This window comes from Calonectris borealis, chromosome 1 (assembly GCF_964195595.1).
Source record: "Calonectris borealis chromosome 1, bCalBor7.hap1.2, whole genome shotgun sequence".
Classification (NCBI taxonomy): Eukaryota; Metazoa; Chordata; class Aves; order Procellariiformes; family Procellariidae; genus Calonectris; species Calonectris borealis.
In genome coordinates, this window is record NC_134312.1 from 196,704,409 (window position 1) to 196,726,542 (window position 22,134).

Sequence of the window (22,134 nt, forward strand, 5' to 3'; positions counted from 1 at the left end):
TTAACTGAGGAGTGTCTGTGAATGTAGCTTGTGAAGCAGAGAAGTAGAGTGAAATACTCTTTTGATTTATGTCCTCTACTCATTTAGCTTACCACAAGTACCGTCCCTCCGTGCAAGTGCTGTTACCAAACCACAAAAGAAATAATTAGTAGGCAAGAAACATTTGGTTTTGTGTTGCAATTTGCAGAGTTCTGAAGAAACGTGTTTTCTTTGTGTGTATGTACATGTGTTTTGTGGTAATGATTATCAGTATTTAAAGAAAGATCAAAGTTCTTTGAAACCTCCCCGTGCAACTTAGACTTAGTGCAGTTGTATTTGACTTCAACTTTATCTATACATGGAAATATCACATTGTGAATTATGTTTACTGTTAAACATTAACTTAGACAATAATGTGTTCTGAGTAGCTATGAATTGTTATTAGCCTTTAAATTCAAGGAGAAATGTGAAATTCAGGTATATGCAAGGGTAAAAATGCTGTTTTGGGGGTAAAAGGACACTTTTTCTTGATTAAATACAATCTTTCAAAGTAGACCAAACTTCAGTGGACCACATGCTGAATTACTATCTTTTTGGACAGGAAAAATAAGCTTAATCCTTTGTTTGAGGTAAGAAAAAGGATGGGAAAGTGCTGTAGGAGTTGATATCTATATAAATTGTCTTTGGACAGTGAGGCAGATGAACTGTAAGATTTAAAGAGCATAGAGGTTGTGTGAGGTAAGTATTCACTAGAATTTACTAGTTTGTTTTAATGAGGCAAAAGATGTAATTTAATGAGAATCATTGTGAAAATGATTGTCGTGACTTATATCAAACAGAGCTGTTAATTTTCAAGAACCAAAACCAGTTACTGAAGGCAGGAAAACATCCTTCAGTTATGGCACTGTGGAACTGAGACTCCCCATAAAGATTTTACTCCTTTGTCTGAGACATCCAGAGTAGGATTGTGTTTTGAAGTTTCAGATCGTTTGTTCTCTTGCACTGATTTTTATAAAATATCTGTATGGAGGCTTATTCTTGTTTTGAAATTTAGTGTGTTGAAGATTGTTCTATTATGTTATATATCCCAATATAGTGTATATAAGTGTTCTTAATGTAAGGATTTTAGTTTATTATGGATGAAGTCCATTCTCTTCACATCTAATAAAGAAAGGAAAATGGATTATGAAGAACAGACGTGTTCTCTGTTCCAGAGTTTGGATGGGTGCAAGACTGTGAGGTCTATGCTGCTTAACATATGAGCATACATGTGATCTTCCCTACATTGTCTTAAGAACATGACACTGAGGCTTTTGAGGTTTGACTGTTAGCAGGTAATCACAATAATGGTCTCTTCTTCAGAGAGCAAATAGTACCCTGATGATTTTACTGACGCACTTGGGGAGGAAGGTGAATATGATCAGCTGGTTCAGTACATGTATGAAAAGCTAATTAAACTTTTTAATCCTACCTTTGAGGCATGTATTCGAAAGGTCCAAAATACCATGGGTTTTGAAGAGAGAAGTTTTGCTTATTGTCTGTGCTGCAGTTTTTAAAATATGAAACTAATTTTTGCCAGGATAGAATATAATCTTTGGTATTTGATTAAAAGTTTCAAAACCTTTGGCTCAGAAGTACTTTGGGCAAGCTTTTATTTGGGGCATAGCGTGTTAGGTATATTTAAGTGATATTTCTGTGAAAGGTTTGCAACTTGAGAGGCTCAGGCGATCAGTACCTTGGTTTTACTTATTTTTAACTGCTTGGCCATGAATATTTGTGGCCAGTTACATTTCACGACTTAGAGCCTTATAGGCTTCATGTAGCTTTACAAAGATCGTAGCTGACAGCCATCAGTCTCATTCCATGCCACGTTCATCACCACTGTAATTGATTTTCTTCCTTTTGCTGCTGTTCTGTTTCCCTTGCTGATGTTATTCCTGTGTTCTTTGCAGTCTGGAACTGGTTGGGTTTGGTGTTTTGTTGTTTGTTTTTTTTTTCTCCTGTTGTTGTTTTGCTTTGGTTTTTTTGTTTGGTTTGTTATTTGTTTGGTTTTTTTTCCAGGGAGACAGTTTCCAGGTTTTATAAGTCTTTGTAGTCTGTCATCTTGTTCAACTTCTACCAGTTTCCTTTGTCGTTCTTCTCTGGGCTGCCTTGTTTAGTTGCTTTATAGTGGTTTCAAACTTTTTAATAAAGTCTTAAATTAAAAAAAAAAAATTTTGAGCACCACTTATTTAGACTAAATCAGACCTGAACTGTCCCAGGTGGTACTCACCTGTCAGTTAGCTGACACACTAACAAATGTATTTCCAAGATGACAAGATTGAACTTTCCCGTAAGGTGGTGATGTTTAGATCCTAGACAGTATCTGGCACAGTGTACACTTATCCAGCCACTCAGATCCTTGATTTGTAGTGTAAACACTACACAGTGTTCATGCAACACTTATTTTGTATAATTTGATAGGCTGTTTATCATAAGTAAACAGTCTTGCTTGTTGAAGTAATCAATGAAATAGTTATATGCACATGAGAATTCATTATGTTCTTTGAAAACTAATTTCTGAATGAGAATGTTAATATAAAAAGCAGATGATGCCATAGTTGTGTCTGGCACCACTAAGTGACAGTATCACTAGTCGCAGGTTGATGCTGATTGACTTTCAGCTGAATAATCGCCCAAGCCATGGGTAGCTTAAGACAATAGTTTTCTTGATAGCTGTTTTGTATGACAAATGCACTTTTCTTTCTAAATGGCAGATCCTCCTTTCAGCTTTGTATAATGATTTGTCTCCCAAACTATTGGGAAGAATGAAATAGTTCTGACTATGTGGACTTCCATTCTCTTCCTATAGAGCAACTGTATTTGCTATACTGTTTTGTGAGTATATGCTAGACCCTTTGTAAGAAATAGTTACATCTGCAATTCTAGTACTGTGCTGTAATTGTGACTTAGTAATTAGCTACAAAATAACTTGGCTGATAATTAGAAACTTTTGAACTATATCACTGTTAACATCAGGTTGTATGCACAGAATTGTCATTCAGTCAATACATACATACATACATATTTCCCCCAAAAAGATTCATACTAACGGATGTTGTGTCTCCTGACAGAGAGCTTGCTAAATTCTATTCTTATACTCTTCTCTCCAAAAGCATAGTTGCTTTAAATTTTATCCTGTCATGACAGCAATTGCAAAGATATGGCATCTTTCTTTCCTGTAATGAAAAGATGTTTTCTCTTTTTTTTTTTTTTTAAATAATTATTTTTGTTAAAGATTGGTCATCATAGCTGACATGGACAGCTCTGAGTTGAACATGTTGAGTCCCAATAAGAAAGAAGACCTTCTGGCTTGTTTGGTTTTGGGAGAGAGTGTTTGCTGTTTCTTGTAACATCAAAGTAATGCTACAATTGAGATAATTAGAAAAGTTTAGTAATTGTCTGGGAAATAATTCTCCATTAACTATAGTTAGTCATAACCAGTGGTACCAGTGAGATTTTTCATAATATGGTCAGTCATTGATGCTATCTCTCTAGACTGTATGCTTTTTGCCTTAATGAAAAGAGGGGGTAAGAGGGTCTTTAAAACCCATTATAGAGTTTGTGGAACTATTAATAAAACATTCTTGGTTTTAAAACATCTGTTCTGTAAATGAGCTATAGCCTAGAAATATTATATATAAAGCAAAACGAGCAGCTATCCTAAAAAGCTAATAATCCAAGTACCTGAGAAACAAAAAGGGAAGAGAGAGACAGGTCATCTCCACGTGTCAGAGAACTCGGGCGTGCGGAGGTGGTGAGTAGTATGTGCTAGCTGTATTGACCACATGTGCTAAAAACATGAGGACAGGAAAGTTTAGGATTTGGAACACGACTTAAGTCTAAAATTATTTTATTCTAGCAAAAGTCACAATGTATGAGGAGAAAAGCCTGTTAAATGATTTATTTTCCTGTTGCCTAGGTATACAGATTCAAACAAATTAGTTCAGGGAAGTAATACTAATTCTATTTTGTTTTAAAGGTAAGAATCATAGATACTTTGGGGAGCTTTCAATAACATACCTCTGTAGTTGTCCATACATAGTGTTTTGTAAACCATAATTAAGACACAAGCTAGAACGCATGTTGCCCCAGATTCACAGAAGCCAACCTTACTTGCTACTTTGACACAGAGCAGATGGCTTGTTATAATGTGGTTGTTGATGCAGTAAGAACTGAGAGCGTGACTGGTATTGCTTATAATCGCTACCGATTAAGAGAGTGAAATGCCTTCAAGAAGGTATCACTATTCTCCCTTCCTGCCCAGGGTTTAGTGAGATCCTAGACCAAGATGATATTCATGCTTAGAAGATGCCTGAATATCAACTGGATCTTAAATTTGTGCTTTTTGTATTTGTATGTAGGTAGATTTTTCTGGAGGGCTGGAATGAAGCATTTCTATGTAATTTGATGCTTTTTTGTGTAGACTCTGGGCATACAAGACAAATGAAGAAAGGAAAAAGATATTAAATGTGTGCTCTCTAAAAAGCTTTTCTTAGTAATTCTTTTTTTTCTTTTCTCCTCACTAAAATCTAATTTTCTTTGAGAAAAACTCTTTTTGTGAATGAAAAAGGTTAAGGTACCTTGTCAGGCAGATGCAGTCCACTTTGGAAGCGCTTAACTACTGTGGTGGCAAGTACTTCACAGAACTGTGTGGTAGACATACAGGGATACTGCATCAGGAACTAGACCATCCAAGGAAGTTGAGCGGTAAGCTAACAACTAGTAAATTGTATGTTTCTGATTCTGTAGAAGGCTTAACAATACCGGAGAAGAAGGAGGCCAAAATGAAAGGGCAGCTTTAACTGTTTTAGTCATTAGTAGACAGTCTGGACACGCTAGTGCTCTTCATGATGGGAATAGGATAAGAATTACTATTAGACTGCCGGCTGGTTGGGAGAACACAAGCACTTGACTAGCATGCAGTTACAGAAAGGTGGATAAGCTGTGCCGTTTAGCATTCAACAGTGAATGCAAAGCACAATAAATAACTGGATCAGACCTTATTTGTGATATCACTCCATTAACTTCAGTCAGTTGACTTCAGCAGGCTTAGCTTGGGGATGAATTAGTGCCATAATGTTTAAATAGAACAAAAGCATGTAAGCTTTCGATAAACACATCTTACATTTTTGTTGAACATTAAGGGTAACCCATTGAGGAAGGAAAAAATGGAAGGTAAAGCGTGTTCATTATTCTGTTCTGAGAAGTACAGGCATAGGTCAAGGTCAAGCTGTTTGCTCTTCAAGAGCTGTGTTCTGAATAAATTGGCATCAGCATCACAGTTCTTGATCTCTTATCACATAATTCAGTGTTTTCTCTGGGCTATTTTAGGAGGAAAACAGTTAGAAAAGGTAGTGTTCTCATTCATATCCAAGTTGCTTGCTTTCACTAGAGTAAACGAGATCTATGGTCATTGAAACATCCATTTTGATTAAAATTTGGACTATCTTTTGCATCAGAGACAAAAATATATAATGCCCTGTCTCTTGCCTTTAATTATCACAGCTCAGTGATTTAGATACTGCTTTGGAATGGCAAAACTTTGGCTGACTACCATGATACACAGTAAGCCCAGAGAAGCTAGGAATCAGTAGCTGATAATAAAAATTTAATTTATGGTATTTCCACCCAAGTGAACTGAAATATATCTCTAAGTCAAGGTGCAACTCTTTGCCTCTTTCATGTTTTAAAAGATATTTAAGACTTTTTCCATTTTGTTTTTGACACTCTCTCTCAAGGCTTGAAAAATTTAATACTTTAGTGCTGACTAAGATACGAATCATACGAGGTGAAGGACCTGTCAGCAGGGTCCCAAAATGAGTCTAGAGTGAGAAGGTGCAAATTTACCTCCTATTGCTGGCATTTCCATTGGGATGTAGGTCCTGAAAAATCTTAGGGAAGTTTTTTTTTATTCATACAATGTTCTTATTAATAGCTTGGAGCGATATGAGGGGACTTTCAGGGGACCACGTCACTCTTTATTTGTCTTTAGGGAGTGACTTTTTTTTTCCTAGAATTTTTCAAGCTGTGTCTAGTTTAAGTGGCAAATAGTATTTATATTAGCTATAATCCTCTACTTAGTCACAGTGTGTTTTTTGTACTGCACAGTAAACTGCATTAAAACCATAATAATGCAATAGTTATTGCAAGAGAAAATAGAATAGAAGACAAAATTGGATTCAGAAGGTTGTTTCCTTGCTCTTCTGTTATTTCTCTTCTGCTCCAAATCAGGCTATTTTTGTACTTGGTTGTCACTGTCCCTTTTTTGGGGCCTTAGGAGCAGCACATCTTAAAAATAGGCTTTGCGTTGGAGATTAATTTGTTTCTGAGGAAAAGTATCATCTCATGAATCTTTATGCTCTCATAAGGATCTAAGGTGTGGACCGTTCATCTAAGGGGTGGACCTTTCATTTCCAAGAAAGTGGGGTGTTTTTTTTTCTTTCCCTTTTAAATAAACACATTTTTTTCCTTATTTAAAGATTTTCCAAGGAATTTTCTAAATTGGCTAGTTACTTGTGTCTTTTTGGTGAGAACTGAAAAATGAATACGTACTCTAACTTTGAAGTGATCCTTAATTGCTGTTCCTGTCTTGCATGGTAGAAAGCAGGAGAAGGGGGAAGAGTAATTGGACTTATGCAATAAAGATTAACTTGGGAATGCAAAGAGCCCAATACATGTTTATTATGTTTAAATAACTTAAAATGAGAAATAACTTTTTAAAACTCCATTTAAAAAAAAAAAGAAAACAAAAACCAAAACAAAACAACAAAAAAAAACCCAAACCAAACAAAACCCAAACCCCAAAAAACCCCACTTGTCTCTCCTGAAAATTAGCATGTGGAACTAGATGATATCCATGACCATGTGCTGCTTGCAATTATCATTGTTTTGATTGCCTCCAGTTAATAGCAGCTCCCTTGAAATGTCCATTTTTTCCTGTATTTTTAATGTTTTCGTGGTGTTCACATTCTTGCTGAACTTCATTTCTGGTCAAGTTGAAGCTGAAGTTTTCATCCAGACTATAACTGAAAGATTACTTTCAGCTTTGTTTGTGGTCTCACTGACCTGTTCTGGTTATAAAATTGTAATACCTCCCAGTCTAGGTATCTTGTACGCAAGTTTCGAAATTTCCATTATGCAGCTGGAAAGTCAGTTTTCTGCCTCTGTTTTCTCATAGTGCACAAACAGACCATTCAATACACTGTTCCGTGCCCATCCATTAGTTTTTCTTTATTCTTTGTAACCATGGAACAGCTGCATCTGAAACTTAGGAGCGTGGGTTAAATCAAGTTGAGCTCCACAAAATTGGTTAAAGATAGAAAAAATAATTGTTTGGGGATTAAGAAGGGGTGGAGGGTATCTGTCTGCCCCTTGGACTTGGAAAAAGCAGCTATGTACAAAACAGGTTCCTTGGAATTGTATTTTCTCCTTTGTTAGCAGCAGAAGTAGTAGTATTCATTTTCAAGTCTGAGTTGATAGGCATTTCACAAAGTAAGCATTCACACACTAGATGGTCTTGCATCTGTCTTCTTAAAGATGACATTGATCTGTCCTAAATAGTATTTTAAAATATTATGTAAATACTCTCTTTATAGAATATCTTAGAACACATGTTGAGTTATATCAGAATTAAATCCAAATTTAAGTAAGTGCCTAACATTATCATTATTCATATTTATGTAGTGAACTTCTAAGCTTTAAATATCAACTGATATGAGAGGGTGAAAACAAGGTGATGGGCTTATCCAGGGGCAGCTCTTGAGATGAGATGGCAGGATGGTAATGCAGATGGTACGTGCTGATTTCACTTTTAAATTCTGGAGCCAAATGTTGGGATGCGTGTCATTAGAAGGTATTTTTAGGGAGAGAGAGATTGAAAATACAGAAACAGACACCACCACCTCTCTCCTACTCACACTCTCTCCCACTTCAGAAAGAAAACCTGGAATGCTCTTCTCTGCTATTATTGTATGTATATTCTGACGAAGTCGCACAAAAGCCTGTGTTTGTTGCTGCTTCACCTCTAACTCCATGTGCTACAGGCCAGGGACGCCCAGGATATGTTACTCCAGGATGGGCTGGTTCCAGTTTCACTGGGAGTCCCTCCTGGGAGAAGCAGCTCTGAAATACCGGAGTTATCAAACCACCTCGCTGCAACCATGCTCACTAGAGCTAACCAGTTCAGCCCGCAAGCACAAGCTTCTCATGTGTGCATTTTCATTTGATGCAGTTTTATTATTTCCACCCTTGTGTTTTGAAATGACTGGTTCAGCGTGGTACATTGATTGCTAATATGATCTCTACCAAAATTTCATGTTAATCTGAGTATATCAGTTTCTCTGTTTCCTGTTTTAGTCACTTTATTTCAAAGTGAAAATACACTTATTCCAACACTGGGTTGAAAGGATGAACTTTGAAAATAGCAAGCTTGAATGCCATGTGGTTAACTTTTTCTGCCGTTTTTGCTACCTATTTGTATTAAAGCTCAATTCCAAAACGTGGTCTTCTGTATGTTGTAATTTACATGTTACGATTATGACTGACTTAGACAATTCTATCGTAACATAAGAGAAATTTATTTTGCATGGGCAGGGTGAAACTGCCCTGTCTCTGGCTGATGAGTAATCAGAGTAGGTCTTTCTCTGAACCTTTCCTGTCAGAGTGGATTCGCTTGGGGGCCAGCAGGAGACAGGTTAATTCTGTACCCTATGATTAAAGCATGCACCTGGGATACAGCAGACAAAATGCCATTTGAGCTGAGAAGACCACTTGAGTACTTGCATTATTTCAGGTAGTGGAGTGCCTCCATTATCTTGTACTGCTGGGAAAGAATTTATTCCTGGGTGGGCATTTGTGACATATTTAATCAAATTATCAAAAAATCTTTTACTGATAGAATCAGTATGTTTCAAGAAAAGGTTATTCTTCTGTTTTTACTTTCTTACTAAAACTGTTTTTCAGTGAAAATTCTTAACTAGCTCCAGCTGATGCTTTGGTGTGTTGTGTTCACCTCACCCCTCTCCAAAAAAAAGAAAAAAAAAGGGGGGGGGGGGGGGGCGGGAGGGAGCAAAACCAACCTTGTCCCAGGAATGCTAATAGTCAGGGTAGTAAAGGAAAACAGTATGTAAACTCCACTGAAATCCATTATATTTATGATAGTTATTTATGATAGTATTACTAGTTTGTTTTGAAGAACAATGTTTCCTAGACATTTCTTCTTAAAAGATAACCCTGGAACTCATAGGAGCATATTGAAGAATATATTGCCATTGTTCCCTTGTTATTTGAACTGAAGTGAGGGAATGGATGAAGTGTGACCAAGCACTATGATTTTAAGTTCAAGAATGTCGTGGTTTCCATAGAAACAGTTAGCTCTATCATAGCTACCGAGTTAAATGCTTATAGGATTTTGCTTTTTCCTCCTCTAAATAAAATTTGATTATGCTTCATTTTGGTTTTCTTTTTCCCTTCACTTCAACCTTCTCTGAAATTTGCTAACTTAGTTTTTATCAGTGCAAAGTTGCCTTAGCCATTCCTTGTTTGAGAAAGCAGTGGCACATAAAAACATATTTGTTTCTCTTTGTAGCAATCTAAAGATGAGTATGTCATTGGAACTGGTTATGAAGTTCATCTTAGTCTTGAATACAGTGATGTGGGGTGCTGTCACACTTTCATGGTGTCATGCTGGGATCACCCTGCTTCCACAAGTGGTGTGGCTTTGAATGAGCGATGCAGGTCTGTCAGCTGGCTGGCAATGAAACTTCAGAGCTTCGTTCAGTCACATTGACAATTTATGTTACTTCGTATGTTCCATGTCCATTTTTTTTTCCTGATACGAAGTAGATTTATTATAGGTGCAAGGTATTGTAAGGGTAGAGCAAAGCCCCTTTGTGCATCTAAAGCTAAGTGCAGGGGTTCTGAGTGTTGCCAAGTGTAAATTTTAGGTGTTCAGTTGAGGAAGTGCAGTTAAGTTACCTGTATTCCCTATAAAGTATCTGGTGAAAATAGGTGTCTAGAAGTGTGATTCATAAGAACTATAGTTTTATTTATTTTACCAAGTGACTCTTGAATAAGAGTCCAGAATCAAGGATCTCTTCTCTCTCATGAGAATGTTTGCATCGTTGGGCTACAAATTCGTACTTCTTGCTCACTTACTTTTTTACCTTATGCACCTGCATCTCAGTCCCTCTACCAGCTAGTTTCTTGGCAAGAAGGAGCTAATATTATTATTCTAGACGTGTCTCTTAAATTCCCAGAAAGCTCTGGAAATCTTCAGAAGGCTGCTTGGGAAAATGACATTGGATCCAATGATCACGAAGCTGATACAGTTAAAATCAAATGGAAGAATAAACAAAGTAGGAGTAGACATAAAAGCTTTGGATTTCAAGGGGACAGATGCTGATTAAACTAAGTGTACTGGGTTAGTATAAGGAGCATAGCTGAAGAATTTGCATGCTTGGTGTTTCTTCAGGTCGAAGACATTGAAGGTATAAAATATCTGCATGCTAGATGAGTGAAAGGATGTGGAGAGAGACTTTGAATTTGGCAGATGAGTAACTACCTCAAGAACGATATTGAGAAGGAGCAGAGAAGAAATAATGGAATAAAATTCACAATATATATTTACCCAAGTTAGATTATGACCGATTCATTAGCTACTTTTCTTTGGAAGGAGGGTGTTTTTCAGATGAGGGAAATGCGGAAGAGGCATAATCTGTCTGGACTTCAGTGAGTAGTTGATGCTGCGTAGGAAGGGATTGGTTTGGGAAAGCAGGAGTGTGTGACTTGGGTGGAGAAGTTGGTAAGATACAGTGTTCAATGTGGAAGTGTCAGACTGGCAGTTATGCTTAGTGGAATTCTTTAAAGATTAATTTTGGGACCAACTATCTTTCTGGTATTTTCATTTATGCCACTGACATAAGGAAAATCAGTGTGGTGATGAAATTTGTTGATGATGAAAATTTGAAGGCACCGATAGTACAGAAGGAGATCATGGTGTTGTATGGAAAAGATTGGATTATCTCAAAGACTGAATTAATAGGAACAAAATTAATTGCATTAATGTAAGAATATCCTGTACATCATGGGTGGTTAAAAGCAATATTTTGTAATGCAAGCTTGAAGGCTTATGTCATGGAAATGACTGGACTGGGAAAGAGCATTGCAAGATTACTGTATCACAAATGTGAGACAGTTATGATGTTCGTATGGAAAACGGAGAGGCATTTGCAGTTGATTTAAGGAGGTTCTAGTATCATTTTATAAATTCCTGAAATATTATGTATAATTCTAATCATGCATACCTAAGAAAAATGAATCAAAACTAAAGCAGATGCAGATTAAAGTGAATTGTAGAATCATTCACTTTGGAAAGGACCTTGAGAAATTTTCTAGCCCAGCCTCCTGCTGGAAGCAGGGTCACCACTGAATTCAGACCAGGTTGCTCGGGGCTTTGTCGGCTGGGTCTTGAAAACCAAAGGACAGAGCTTCCAAAGCATCTCTGGGTGGCCTCTTCCACTGCTTTGATGTCCTCAGGGTGAAAACTTTTTTCCTTATCGCAGTTCAAAGCCTCTTGTTTCCATTTATGACTATTGTCTCTTGTTCTTCTGTCTTGGACCTCAGTAAAAGAGGTCGTTGTCTTGGTAATTTGGGCATAGGAGGGCTGCTAATAGGTGCCCACCAGGCCTCCAGGCTAACCAAGCCCAGTTTCCTTAACCTCTGTTGATGTGCTTCAGAACTTTGAAGACAGTGATCACACCAGCCTATTAATGAGGGAAACCTTTGCTTATTTACTTTAGCAAAGTGTGTCCTTGTCTGCAGATGTAGAAGAAAGCTATCAAAACCCCAAGGATGGGGGGAAAAGCCTGTTATATCTAAAGCACAAAGTAGGTCTGGCATCAGTGAATGTAACCTGTCCAAGAATAAACTTATGCTGGGAATTAGAAGAAAGCTCCATTCAATGGGACAGTCACGTTCTAGAGCAGCCTTCCAGGGATTGTAAAAACTGAAGTTCTTCATTATATTCAGGTGGATACATTTCCGGAAGGGATTACATGAGATGATATATCTACCTTAGGAGTGAACTGGAGTCTAGAACCTACGGGGCCCTGCTGACTTGGCCTGTGTAATGCTGCTGTTTCACTTAAGCTGTTATTCAGGCTTGGTTCAACCTCTTACGTGAATCTGGTGGAATTCAGTCAGTAAAGTGTACTGCATGGTGCTGTGAGGTTTCTCTTTGGCCTATAGTCATTAGGAAACTTTGATGCATCTTTGGAGAACAAGCTTATTTCTTACAATTACGAACTTGAACTAAGAAGTAAATGTATTGGATTTTGACAAGTGAAACTTCAGTCTGTATTTCTGAATGCTCTTATCTCATTGCTTTCCCTTCTGGTCCATCGTTAGTTCTAATTCAATTTCACATCTATTAAGAAAAGGAAAAAAACTAGTCTTGTGTATGTATTTTAATCTTAAACAGCTGAAGAAAAGCAGTTCGTTTAAACTTAGGGTTGTATAGTATGTGGTGATATGACACTTCTCCTCTGCATTTTAATTGTAAGATGAGAGGAATCTTAAGTGGCTACAGGAGCATAAAATTGATAACAAAATAACTTGTTTAACTGAATAGATGGGAAGTCACTTAACCATCAAGAAACATCGTGATTGAGAGGTTGTAAATCTCTCGTTTCTTGATGTTTAAGTGACTTCCCATTTATTTAACTTTAGCTGTGAAATTAGAAGCACTGTGGCACTAAGGCATTTTGTAGTTACGCCTTAAAGAATGAACAAACTCTGTTGCAGATGCCTAGAACAAACAAAACACAACTTATTCTACATCTGCATATACGTGACCCAAATTTCTGTTCCGAAAGTTGGTCACAGTTGGTACTACAATCTTTGCATATATGTGAGTTTTTAATTTTTTTTTTTTTTGCTTTATAGTATATAATCTACACTGAAATTCTTTATTATGTATGCAATGCAACTGATGGGGTAGTTACTGGAGCTGTAATTATGAGATTGATGTTGGCTATGGTGTGGGGGGGAGAGAGGGCAAGATTTGCATGCTTGAGATCACAAACAGAATACGCTATTATATAACCATGCAGAGGGGATGTAGTCCACAAATTGTATTTAATCTCACTTCTGATACTGCTTGCATCAGTAATGTTGCAGTTGGTGCTATAATGCAGAAGTGTGAGGATATGAGTCTTACCAGTTTGCTGTAGCAAAAGGCTGGAATTCCCTTCGGTAGCCTGAAAAAAACCAAAAGAATCAGGATGGTCATTGTTATGTCCCCTGTGGAAGGGCAAACTTGTCAGGGCCATAAGAATCGTGTAAGTGTCTTGGGACCAGGACTTTTTTGACAAGAATAGGTGGAGGGTTTTAAGCCTACAAGGGATACAGGTACAACTTCCTTGCTAACTTTTAACATAGGAAATAGGATACAGGGTAGCTAAGACCACTAAGAATCCTTTCATAACTTGAAAAATTAGAATTTTCTGCTTTTGTGTCAAAATTTCTCTACCTAAACAAGATGTTTTTTCTGCATTTTTCTGCACTTTCCTTTGAGTAAATGTGTATACACATATGCTTTTCACCCCTCCCCCTTTTTTTTTTTTTAGATATGAACTTTCATTAGTGGCATTTTGCTGGAAAGGTTTCTTTTGGTTTTGGATCCCCTATAGTTTGTTGGAAGTGGGGTTCTCAGGCTTGCAGAATAACTAGTATAGCAGTTGCAAGCCATTAAATTCCCCAATGCTCTTGAAGGGAATGAGATTAGACTCTAAATTTAAAGGCAAGTTTTGGGATTCTTTGCCTCAAACCCTTTGAGGTAGTCTGATGTGCAACTCAAGACTAAGATTCCTTCAAGCCAAGATTAAGAAATATAAATATAAAGATATATATATCTTAGATATATACGCACACATATATATATAGACAAACATGCAAACTAAATGTGTCAGTGGCATGCTGTACTATAAATAAGAAAATACTTTAACCTTTCATTAGAGCAGCTGTTTCCTTGCACTTGATGCAACATCTGCTTGACTGATTTAAAGATTTATTTTTGGCTTCTGCTGATATTTGGCGATATTCTTTTTTTTTTTTTTAAATGAAAATCTCCTCCTGCATTGTACACATACTTTGTAGTATATCCTGTAAAATTATTAGTTTATCTTGATGCGCCTTTTAGATTTCATAGTAAGACTATAAGAAATGCTCTTCAGCAACAAAAAACTTCAGCACTATTAAGTTACGCATCTTGGGGAGGTGCGGGGGAAAGGCGGAACTAACATTTTTCAGTTTCTTTTTCCCTGTTGCTTATATTGATTTTACATTGTATATTAACTGCAGAAGTATGACTTAATCAAATTTTCCAGGAAGCCAAGTTAGTGTTGGTTATTTCTCCTTTTGGTATTCACTGTAGTGTGCCTGGTAATCTCAAAACTCAGTAGTGAGAATAAAAAGAAATGTGTCTCCTTAATGTTATGCTAGCTGAAGAATAACTTTAGTTCTATATTAATGCTGTGCCCTAATCATATTAAGTGCTGAGCAGGACTAATCTTCTGGGGTTTTTTTTAATCATCTCCTCATAGGATCCAAATCAGACAGTTCTAGGGAGCTGATGGTTGGGTGTTATGTCTACTGCCTAGGAAAGTGTTATGATCTTCAAAACAGGTAATCTCCACCACAGATAAACTACACACAGATGAAGGAAAAGAAATCCTTAGATAACCCGCATAAAATCGGAGTTGGGGGACTGCTTGGCCAGGAGGAGCAAATCAAGGGGGGGGGGGGCTCGGGAGCCAGTTAGAGTAGAGGAAATGGATGCAGGGAGATCCGAGTGAGAGGCAGGAAGGCTGCTGGTGAAGAAGCTCCTCACCACTAGTGCCTACAGCAAGCACTGCTGCCGAATATTTGGGGTTGGTTGGTTTGTTTGTATTTTAAACAGGCAGCCCATTCCCAAGTCCAATAACAGTTTGTGACACAGTCTAAACCTCCTGAATTTTTGGCAGTATGTTGATGTTGTAATGAGATGCGTTAATGCTTAAAGGATAATTAAAGATAATGAGATATAGAGAAAGTGGAATGGGGCGCAGTACACCATGCCTCTGAAAGCCAGAGCATGGCAAGCTGACTTTTGATGAAAAGAACGTATTTTCTGTGTAGACATTTTTATAGTTTCATCTGAATATGTACGTAGTAACTGATGTGGTGCTGTATTGCAAACTTTTGGTTAAATAGGATAAATTAGGATTTAACAGAGAAATTGTGAGTGTGCATATGGGCCTGACATAAAGGACGTAGCTGTGAGGAGGGAGAAATCAGCTCAGAGAGAGCTCGTTACCAGAATTGTTATGGGTCAATTGTCAGATCAGTCTTGCGTTTCCTGATTCATTTAATGACAAAGGTACATGTAAAGGGATCTTGCTGCTAGAATTTGTTGATGACATGAAGTTTGAAAAATGCTCTTAATGTAGAGAGAAAGAAGTGTTATACAGAAATTTTGGGGGAATTTCATAGGCCATGGGCCCAGACGTGGGGGAGATCTTTGTGGTGCAGAATACTTCTTTCCACCTAGCCTCCTTTCCCTGGGAGGGATGGAGTAATAGGAATGCAATGAATTTTGGAGCCTTGTGCTTTAGGGCATTACAGCCATAATGTCAGTTATAAGCTTGGAGGCTGAATAATTGAAAGGATCAAAGTAGAGAAGGGTACGAAGTAACTGAGCAAATGGCATGGTGCAGTTATGAAGATGGTATATGTGCTCTTAGGACACAATCACAGAAGATGTTTCCAGTAGACAGAGGAAATTACTGGTGGTGTTATATAAGCATCTGGTGAGACATCATTTAGTATGCTTCAGAAATAATCATCTGTTTTGAGGAGAAAAGAGAAGAAATTGAAACGTGCAGAGACAGGCTCTTAGAATGAAGGGGGAAATGGATATCTCACTACAGAAAGCTTGAAGATCTTGTCTGGGGTAGTCCAGCTAAGGAAACCATATATGTAAGTGTTTTCTATACGTACACAGGTGGAGACAGCTAGGAGGGGAGAAACTACTTAAACTGAAAGACAATATAGGCAAAACAACAAGTGGACATAGTCTGGCCATTGCTAAATTTAGGCATAGCATTCTGAAGTTGTAATTCATTACAGTAGTCAGGTTTGTGGAGCAAACAGGAATAGTGGAACTTGGTCTGCTTTTTCTGCTAAATCTTGATGAGATTTGAAAATAATTCCTTAATCATTCTGGAAATATCAAAGAAAACAGAACTTTAACGTTTATAGCCAGATGTGTTCTGAAGTTTATGAATAATTGCCTTTGACTAAACAGCATTCCTGCAGCTTCTTTCCTTTAAGTTTTTTTGCAATTTCCTGGTATGTAGCGATACTCTTACAGTGGCTATGGTGCTTTGTCAGAGACAGCTACCACTTGGCTTCTTTCCTGGGCTAATGGCAGAACTTGTATTTTCTGAAGGGCGTTAGCAGGGGGACAGGGAGGGGAACTTAGCCCTTTTATGCTAACTCTTTTTATCTTTGCTACACTTTGAAATAGAGACTGAATTGCTTTTTGGAGGGGTCATTTTCTTCACTGACCTTGAAGTGTACAGGATGATAGAGATTGTAATTTGGATACCTCCATTAGGTGCTTAAAGATAGGTGGGATGAATCCAAGCCAAAGCATTCAAGAGGGAATAGACTGTCTGGAGAGCTTTTGAAATAAGTGGTGAGTAGGTAACTGAGGCAAGGCTGTCATGTTCAATGGATGTGATGTGCTGAGATTTTTCACCCTGAAGAAGTCTTGAAAGCTTGGGCATTGCTGTAAATTTTTCCTTTGGTATTTGATCTAGAAAACAGTTTTGAACAGTTTTTTAATTCCAACAAGGAAAACTTTGTTGCAACTTAACTTAAAATGAGAGCCACAGTTTGAGAGTGTGATTTGGAGAAAAGTATCCAAGCAGTTAGTATGCTAAAGTTTTGCTAAAAGTTGATGCAATTTAGGCTTGTAGGCCAAAACAGAAAAGCAGCTAAACTCCTACTTGCCATGGGCATTTTTAAGTGCTAGCTACCCAAACACATTTTGTGACCTTGCTAGCAGTTGCTTGAGGAGCTAAAATTTAATCTCTTTTGCATTGTAAGTAATGTCACAGTGAACTCTTTATACAGGTTATTTTAATGCTATATGGAAAAGGAATTATATTCAGTAACTTGCAAATAGAAGAGAGGAAAATTATACTGAAGATGCTGATGGTTAGATAAAGGAAATTGATGATAGGAAAACTATGATATGATGTTATTACTGTATTGCTTGTGGATCTCAATCACTTTGCTTGTAGTGAAAGACAGTGGTGGAACAAAGTTTTGGGTTCAGAAGACTGGCAGAGAGATTCAAGTTCTGTGGCAGCTGGGACTGAGGAAGGATGCTGGTGTTTTGTAGGACATGCAGTGGGTGAGATCAGGGCTGACAAATATCATACTGGAGGGAATGTGCTAGGGCTTTTACTGAGGCTCACAGGCTATTCAGGTGCAGATTTTGGTATTTTTAGCGCTTTCTGTTCGCGTTAATTTTTCATGTTTATATTTTTCCTCTTCATTCAAGAAGATATGTTGCCAGTGTGTCTTGGCTGGAATTGTTTTATACTCTGCTGAAAGCTTTTTTAATGGCACAGTTGATTCAATCACTACCTATCAGAATCTTCTGGTGTTTATCATAAAAAATGCCAGCTGTTAGAATTTAATCTTCCTAGATTATGTGTAAACAAACAAATTTTATTGACCTCTCTGACCCTATTTTTACACCGTCTTAAACGCTTTTCTCAAATCACTTTGGATCAATCTGCTTCTAAAACCAATGGCAACTTTCTAGTAACTTTAAAAAAAAAAGAATAATTTAAGTCTTCTCTGGATACTTTCCTAATACTGCATTTTTTTTACAGATAAATTTGCGCCTCATCTTGGTAAGCGGGAAAACGAAAGAGTTCCTATTTTCACCAAATGACTCTGCTGCAGATATCGCAAAACATGTGTACGACAACTGGCCGATGGGTGAGTAGCTGTGTGGCTTTGGCTTTTTAACTGGTGAGCTAGAAGCTTCCTTGTATTTTCAGACTAAAGTGTCAATAAACTGATCTCTGTTCTCAGTGTTCAAATTAAGTATGTTTATTGTGTATCTGGGCTTAGATTTATATAGAAATACAATTGTCTTCTCTCCTTCTTTTTCCCTGTTTCTTTGATTGGGCAGATTTTTAGATGTCTGGACTATTTCCCACTTTATTTCAAAAATTTGCTTCCCCAAACTGAAGTACTTCTTTCCCCCTCATCTTTAGACACTTTTCTTGATCGGTCTTGTTAGAGGATCTAGTAAGTGTGAGGAAATGTTGGAGATATAAAACCTCTTATGTGAGGACAGCTAATGTAAAACATGGCATGTCACAGGAACGCATTAGTGAAATTGAGTCTGAAATACTTTTTCCTTACTGCCTTATCTTGGAAAGGATCTGTAATAACGATATTTTTCCAGGAAAAAATCAAATACAAAAGAACATTTTAAGAGACATTAAAAGACTGAGGGAAACTGAGGTTGTTTGTATGAATGTATTTGGTGTTTTGCAGGAATACTAGCTTCAGAAAATAGAATTGAAAACATAGGATGTATATTCATATATGTGAGTAGTTCCACAAAAACAAAGTGCTGCTGTTCTCCCCGACTATGATTTCATGGGAAAATAGCCAAAACACAGACATGGCATTACATACAATGAAAGAAAATGCCTCTTTTGGTACTGGACTTCATTTGGGTTACTGTTTTGATGTTAAAAAAGACTACTATTTACACAAACTAAAACATTGCAATATCTGTTTCTGTGGTGCCTTTGTCAAAGAGGTATGGTGGATGATAATTCATGCCAAAAAGTTAGTGTTGATAATCAATATTTTAGGCCTTAAGCTGGTCTTTGAGGTCAGGAAGAACAGGGTTTCAGGGGACTTGTTTGCTGTTTGTTTTGCTGGGATGCAGCATTATGTATTTAGTAAAATGTGTAATGAAGGAGGAGGTTCTTAGTCCTCTGAAATATTAGATATAGATGTAAAATACTTTGACACTAAGAAACCTGGTCGATGTAGCATCTGTGTAGCTATTGTACATATTTTAATGTGTGCGTACAACATAGTTGTCATAACCAGATGTTCTTTGTGTACTTTTATCTGAATCAGTAAATGAAGAACTGGTTTTTTTCTTACTCAAGTTTATTCCTGAACATGTGGTCTCGTGTTTCTAGTCTTGTGAAGAGCTTGAAGAGCTTGCAGAATCTGAGTTTAGAGTTGGGAAAAAACCCAGACTTTAAAGTCTCTTTTTTAAAGAAAAAGAAAAGTAGAGCAAGAAGTAGAAAAAGAAAAGTGGACATGGAAGCCTCAGTTCAAATACCTGCTGTCCTGAGGGAGTGCTGTAAATCTTGATGAATATTTAATTGCCTGTGCAAAGAAGAATAGTGTCAATTTAAAAGACTGAGGAAAAATCTACTTCAGCGTAGTGTATAGGTTTTCACAAACATGAGCCCACTAGCTGTTTTCAGACTGAGTGTGCTCTTCTTTGCCACAGGACTGAGAAATCTTGATGTGGACTAAATTTTCCTTGAAATAGAGATGATATGAAATGATTGTTTTTACCACCATTTTGACTTGTCATGGTCTTGTGGGGGAAAAGTCATGAAATATCCTCAGTCACATGTTGGCAGGATTAAGGCAAACCTCTCCTCCCCTCTTTTGGCAATACAGTTGTTAATTAAGGATCTCTTGACTTGTAGTGTAAAATGCCAAATTTTTATTAATGTTTATCATCTAGGTAGGTTACCTGTTCTCTTCCCCCCCCATTTTCTTCTAAATTTTTTTCTTGTACAGCAATTGTCTGCTGAACCTTTTTTTTTTTTTAAAAAAAAAAAAAAGTCGTAGGTAAATATTTTCTCCTTGGCTCATTTAGTCATCAGTGGAAATTAGAATTTGAAATCATGTCAGAAAGAAATGTTTCAGACTGCCAGCCAAGAAGCAAAAATTAAAACGATGGGTAAACTGGCAGCTTAACAATGAGCAAATACCTGTGCCAAAATATAGTCTGTCTTCTTTTGGTTGCTGTTTCACGTCATTATGGCACTGTAAACTGTCTGAACTTCTCCTCTTTACAGCCATAGTATGGTGGAGTAAAAAAAAAAAAAAAAAAAAATTGGTATCTTCCAAAAAATGGTTTACCCTAGCAGTCTGATAATTCAGATCCTTAACGTAGCCCACTTCACAGCATAGCAAGAAGGGCATGTGCTTGAATTGCAGGACAATTGAATCAGACCCTGAGTGGAAATACTTGAAATTCAAATAGCTTTGGTTGCCTAATTTGATCTAATCTTATAAATTAGGCACATGGCAGCACCTGGGGATATTGCAGCCTCTGCTGTTGATACCAGCCCTGCCTCCGCTGTGTTCTGCATAGCACTGGGGCTGCGACGGCTCCTGCTGCCTGCGTCTCCACCTGCTTGCTTTTTCGCACCAGATGCCTCTCCGTACACTCTCCAAAGCCATGGCTTTTGTTTTAAATGCTTCCCCTTCTCCGCTTTTCAGTTCTCCTTTTGTGGTGCCAGTTGCCACTGCCTGTATGTTAATTGTATGTTCCCAGTGAACAGGTTGGTTTCTGTTGCCTGTCGTCATCCCTTCCTGAATATTCATTTTGGTGTATAAACACCACAAAAGCAGAAAGAGAGAACATTTGTGAACAGCTGTTGCCAAATATCTGGTCAGCTAGGAAACAGAAGACACTGTATTCCCAGAGAGCCCATTTAAATTCAACATTTCAAGGTTTTATGATATTTGTTCTGAAAGCAAAGTGCAGATTTATTTGTTGTTCACATTGTGACAGGGAACAGTAAAAGGGTAAGAAAAGATCATTTAAGCTTATAAATGATTTATGCAGGCTTAAGCATTGTAGGAAATACATTATAGGAAAATGCATGCTTGCTTTTCCCAAACCACTCTTTGCCACATAAAAACATCCACAGATTGTCCTTTGAGAAGTTCCCTAAAATCTATCAGTGTCTGCTCTGTGAGAGCCCTCTGTTCAGGCTCTCTGCAGTGACCGTTCAGGGCTGCTCAGGTCACTGCCCCCTCTGGACATTTAACTGGTTGGATCTGGCCATCATCGAACACCGCTGAGCAGCCTGGAGAGCGCGTTCAGTGCTGTGATCTGAGCATCCCATTTCAAATGACCCATCACATGCGCTTTCGCTGTGTGTGTGGCTGCTTCCCATTGCTGGAGAACGGCTCCAGTTAGACGATTAGCTGATGCGGAGGAGTATGGCTTGAGAATCTTCTGATTGGGAAGAAATTAAGATAATTTTAGCCAAGTGGATATTAAGCCTCAGGAAGCAACCTGCATTTATGAAATATTTTCTGTAGGGCTTGTATTTTTGCTAAATATCTCATGCGATCTGTGAAGTTAGGTAGTAATATCTATACTTGCAGGCATAAAATTATGTGTTTCAATGCCCAATGTCAAATAATAAATTTAAGAATAGATTTCACGAGTGCTAGCCTTGAATTATCTTTCTGTATCTTCAGCCTATGCTCTCTCTTTAGAGTTTCATGCAAGAGTCCTCCTCTTAGTTTTCTTTCTCGGTAGAGGTGAGAGAAATAACAAAAGATGTGTTTATTACAATGTAACTGTGAAAATTCTCTCACTTCTTTTCAGATTGGGAAGAAGAACAAGTGAGCAGTCCAAATATCTTGCGGCTTATTTATCAAGGGAGGTTTCTTCATGGCAATGTGACATTAGGAGGTATGAAAATAATTTTCATTATGTATGTTACAGCCAGGCAAAGGGGATATTCATTTACAGTGCAGTAAATACTGCTTTACTGTTCAAGATCACAGTAGGGCTTGCTATATACTATTTTTCCTGTGCATAGAGTGACATTGTATCTTCCTGTGTATTTTTCCATCTTGTTACCACTAGTTGTTAAACTTGGGAGGTACCACCTGCTAAGTCAAGTCTCCTCTTGCATAAAGAAACAGTAATGCTGCTTTTATTTGTTGTCTTTCTAAATGGAATATTTTGTTCCACCTCTC

The 22,134-nt window shown here is 37.5% G+C and overlaps 1 protein-coding gene across 1 annotated transcript in view; it reads left to right on the top strand.

The window, feature by feature from the left end:
- UBL3 (ubiquitin like 3) overlaps positions 1-22,134 on the top strand; it is a 57,883-nt gene that overhangs the window by 29,224 nt on the left and 6,525 nt on the right. Inside the window, exons 2-3 of the mRNA XM_075139829.1 lie at positions 17,967-18,075; positions 21,758-21,844. Of these exons, the coding sequence (XP_074995930.1) occupies positions 17,967-18,075; positions 21,758-21,844 (196 nt within the window). The remainder of the gene's footprint in view (positions 1-17,966; positions 18,076-21,757; positions 21,845-22,134) is intronic.